We start from the raw sequence: 3,570 nt of genomic DNA, 5'->3' as shown, positions 1-3,570 counted from the left end.
GTGGAGAATTGAAGTGAGTGACAGATCTTTTGGGCTTTACTGAGCCCATTGTCAATTAATTTTTTTTTGTCAATAGTAGAAAGACTAAGCACGAACGAGGCTTCCCTTGTTTTCAGAATCAGGAATACAACACCTTTGGTATCAAACGCAAGCTCGGTTCTGTTCTATACAGACAAGGTTGTAATGTACAATGGTAAGTGGTAACTCCTCGCATACTAGATCGGCTGACTAGTAACTAATTTAACTGATCACGTGATTAGCTCATGGTCTTGTCTAGTCATGGAATATGGTGTTGGTTAATGTAATTGTCGAACAGTCCTATAGAAGACTTCGTCTGTATTCTATCTACAAAGCAAGTATGATTATGTTTTTACGTGAACACTATTTATACATTTCCTTCAATGGGAATTATTGAATGTACGAAATGAATATAAGTTGTAAAATTACTCTACACAGAACAGAATCTGACCGGAGAGGGTATGCATTTAGAAGTCTGCATGGCCTTCGATCTCGGAGTACGTGAGTGCAAGCGCACGATGAAGTTTCCGTGGAGACAAAACCTCAACCTCGGCCAAGAACGTTGCTGTGACAGGCCGGTGATCCGATAGTTTAATCTCGTTTCTTCTGTAATTAAAGAGCTTCATTCCCTTCCCATTCCAAATGATGCGGTCACACCTGATCAATCACAGTCACTTCAAACTCATCATTTTTGCCTTTTTGTGCATATTACGGAAATATGTTGTAATTGTATCACAGTTTATGAAGAAAATACCAAGCCGGTCTGCGTTTCCCGGATTCCGGGTCATCTCCGATGTAGTTTTCTGAATCGATTTCGTACTTGTATGTTGGTGCAAAATCTAAAGTTCCCTCTGACCATCCCTCGAATACGTTCCCTTTTGTCATCTCTCTTGAAAGCTACCAGAGAATAAAACATATAATTGCAAACGTGGTTTAGACCCTCTATCAATAGATTGCTTCATCTTTTAACTTTAAAAACATAAGAGTTCGAACTTTGTCACTTAGTATTAAACCTAAACAATGCAGTGAAGGTACCTGGTCATACTCTACCAACCTCTGCCATTCCTTTCTTGCAATAAGTTCATGTATCTCCTCATACGACAAGTTAATCCGATAATTCAGATCTCCCAGCCAGATTATTCTTCTACAAAAGGTTATCTTGTTATGTTCAAAACTTAAATATTCAAATGTGGTTGAATGTATCAGTTGAGAAATTAAACGTACTCATGATCATGGATGCTTCTTGGAAGCTCATTCTCATTTAAAGAATGCGAAAGAAACTGTGTTCTTCTATGAATTTCACGTACATCTTCGTTTCTTTTCTCTTCATCTGTATCCTTTTCCCCAGATGACAGATGCGAGCACAAGAAACAAAACGGTGTCTGATAGATTGACATGCTTACCGATACAGATCCCTATAATAAAATAAGAAAAGTTATTTGCTAGCCTAAGAATAATTATTGAGAATAGCTAGTATGAGAAATCAAGACCTTGTTACCAATGTAGCCCATAATACCAACACCAACAGTAGATACACAAAGGTTGCTTATGTGCTTGCGCAACTTCCTCCGAACCCAAATGGTGAGAAACACTCCAACCATCTGTTTGCTCACAATCCGTACATACGAAGGTTTTCTCAGATTCTTGATAGTTAGATTCACTGACTTGAAGGAACTACGTCTTTCCGAAACATATTGATTAAGCAGTTTCAGTGGAGGCTCTGGCAACCTCAAACCAACTCTTTCAGAGTAACTAAATCTTTCTTCCCTTTGGGAATCACTATTAATCTGCATTGAGAGAGAGCGGTCTGGCGTATTTTCTGATGAAAATTGCCTTGGTAAATATTCTTGTATGGGCAAGCAAGATGCGTTGTCATTGGTAGAACCCAAAACGTCTATATTAGTAAGTGAATCTTCACCTACGACTGGTCTGTCCGTGCTTTCGCTACAACTGGGTTTCTTATCCATTGAATGAATCGCATCGCAAGCATCATGACTGGTAAACATATCTTGTACGCTGTAAGAGACCTCTTCAGATTGCTTAAACTTCGATGGAGAAGGGGGTTCACTGTGACTTATAATCTTCAGCTTTCTAGGTTGAACTCGGTTTAAGGCCTCCCGTATCAAGTTCTCCCATTCATAAGCAGGCTGATCATCCTCCATACCAAAAATGTTTCCAGCATTTAAGGGAACGATTTCCTGAAGACTGAAATGAAATGAATCATAAATACTGAATACAGAACTCATTAACCAAGGTAGTTAAACAAAAGATGTCAGAACGAAATAAAAAAACATACCCAAGAACATAAATGTCAGCAGGTTCAGCAATGTCTAACCAACCATCGATATCCAAGTCAGACGGTGGAACTCTTCCCGCAGCATTCCATGTCCCAGCACAGATTCTAGCTACATCAAAACCATATACCAGGGACTCACTACGGTTGACGCTAAGCAACACTGTTTACACATGAAACAGTGGGACTTCTTAAAGCAAATGTTCGACAACATATAGCATTACAGGAGAAAAGAGAGACAAGAAACAAAATATCTGTCTAAAAACTCACAAAATAACAGAAACATTAACAATCAGCAAGACAACATTGAGGATGCAAAGATAAGCAGAGAAATCCAGAAGACCTGATTGCTTTGGTATCCATATACTGCACCCTGAAAGTTTCTGAATTTCGTCTTCTAAGCTTAGGCACATCTGAAAATTAGTTTTGGATAGAAACAATTAGGAAAACTGAATCTGAATAAGCAATAATGTTTAAACCTACGTAGAGAGTATTCTTCATCAAACGCAAACGCTATCACTATAAAATTAGCCTAAACAACAAAGTTGTAACGATTCAAGGTACATAAATTGAGAGCTGAGAGTTACAAATCACATTACCATCAGTATCAACACGTTGATTGGTAACTCCAGAGCTAGTCGGGTCAAGTTCTGCTAACACCAGGTTCAGGTTCAGCCACAAAATAATATGAAAAAAAAAAAACTAATTGTTCCCGGAGAACTAGGATAAGCTGACCGTGGACTCTCTCTCCGCAGTCATCGTCACTATCAGCGCTATAATCTGATTCAATAGCAGAAACGTTGAACCATTTACGGATTACAAGACGTGCCCAGTAGAGCTGGAGACAGGAGAAAGCTGAGCAGCAAATCGTAGCCCAATTGCTCTGCAAAATTTCACATTTGAGTTATCCCCAATTAAAAAAAAAAAAAACTACTTCAATCAACTATACGACAATGATATAGCAGAAGATAGAGATCTGCATACCTCCGTTCGTCGTGATCGTGATCGTAGTGCCGCCATTAAATCCGAGGAGGAGGAAGAAGAAGACGCGGTTGAGACTTAACGACGCTTTGGTGGGAGACAGATTGAAAATGCAGATATCATTTTTATTTCTTTCTTACGTTAGAACCGGCGGTTTAGTAAATTGATTAAATTTCGGGTTAAATCGGTTTAGAAAGGTCAACTAACATAAATAGGTTGGTTTTTTCCTTTCTTCTTTATGATGTGTGCCAATAATAAACTAGAAAAAAAAAAAAAAA

At 38.5% G+C, this 3,570-nt stretch overlaps 2 protein-coding genes across 5 annotated transcripts in view; both read right to left on the bottom strand.

Moving 5' to 3' along the window:
* LOC104741985 (dolichyl-diphosphooligosaccharide--protein glycosyltransferase subunit STT3B-like) overlaps window positions 1-3,570 on the bottom strand; it is a 23,035-nt gene that overhangs the window by 4,482 nt on the left and 14,983 nt on the right. The window lies entirely within an intron of this gene.
* LOC104741984 (type I inositol polyphosphate 5-phosphatase 1-like) lies at window positions 340-3,389 on the bottom strand. 4 transcript variants are annotated; one of them, XM_010462936.2, is made up of 10 exons: window positions 3,296-3,389; window positions 3,047-3,194; window positions 2,911-2,961; window positions 2,655-2,724; window positions 2,315-2,419; window positions 1,509-2,223; window positions 1,243-1,433; window positions 1,054-1,162; window positions 773-915; window positions 340-675 (listed from the first exon to the last, which is right to left on the bottom strand). In XM_010462936.2, the coding sequence occupies exons 1-10, from the start codon at window positions 3,329-3,331 to the stop codon at window positions 486-488; spliced, it is 1,758 nt and encodes a 585-aa protein (XP_010461238.1). In that variant the 5' UTR covers window positions 3,332-3,389; the 3' UTR covers window positions 340-485. The 4 variants fall into 4 exon arrangements, with proteins under 4 accessions (XP_010461238.1, XP_019091741.1, XP_010461239.1 ...); XM_019236196.1 differs by having other exon boundaries at window positions 1,054-1,159; XM_010462937.2 differs by lacking the exon at window positions 3,296-3,389 and having other exon boundaries at window positions 2,315-2,474.

This window comes from Camelina sativa, chromosome 14 (genome assembly GCF_000633955.1).
Source record: "Camelina sativa cultivar DH55 chromosome 14, Cs, whole genome shotgun sequence".
Classification (NCBI taxonomy): domain Eukaryota; kingdom Viridiplantae; phylum Streptophyta; class Magnoliopsida; order Brassicales; family Brassicaceae; genus Camelina; species Camelina sativa.
Note: the sequence above shows the minus strand (reverse complement) of the source record. Positions and strands in the feature narration are given on the sequence as shown.

Excerpts from the sequence above, each read along its gene's own strand:
- LOC104741984 (XM_010462936.2), bottom strand. The coding sequence starts at position 3,331 with ATGGCGGCACTACGATCACGATCACGACGAACGGAG. Across the intron at positions 2,962-3,046 it reads CTGCGGAGAGAGAGTCCACG|AACTTGACCCGACTAGCTCT; the intron begins GTCAGCTTATCC and ends TGGTGTTAGCAG. Across the intron at positions 2,420-2,654 it reads ATGGATACCAAAGCAATCAG|AATCTGTGCTGGGACATGGA; the intron begins GTCTTCTGGATT and ends TGATGTAGCTAG.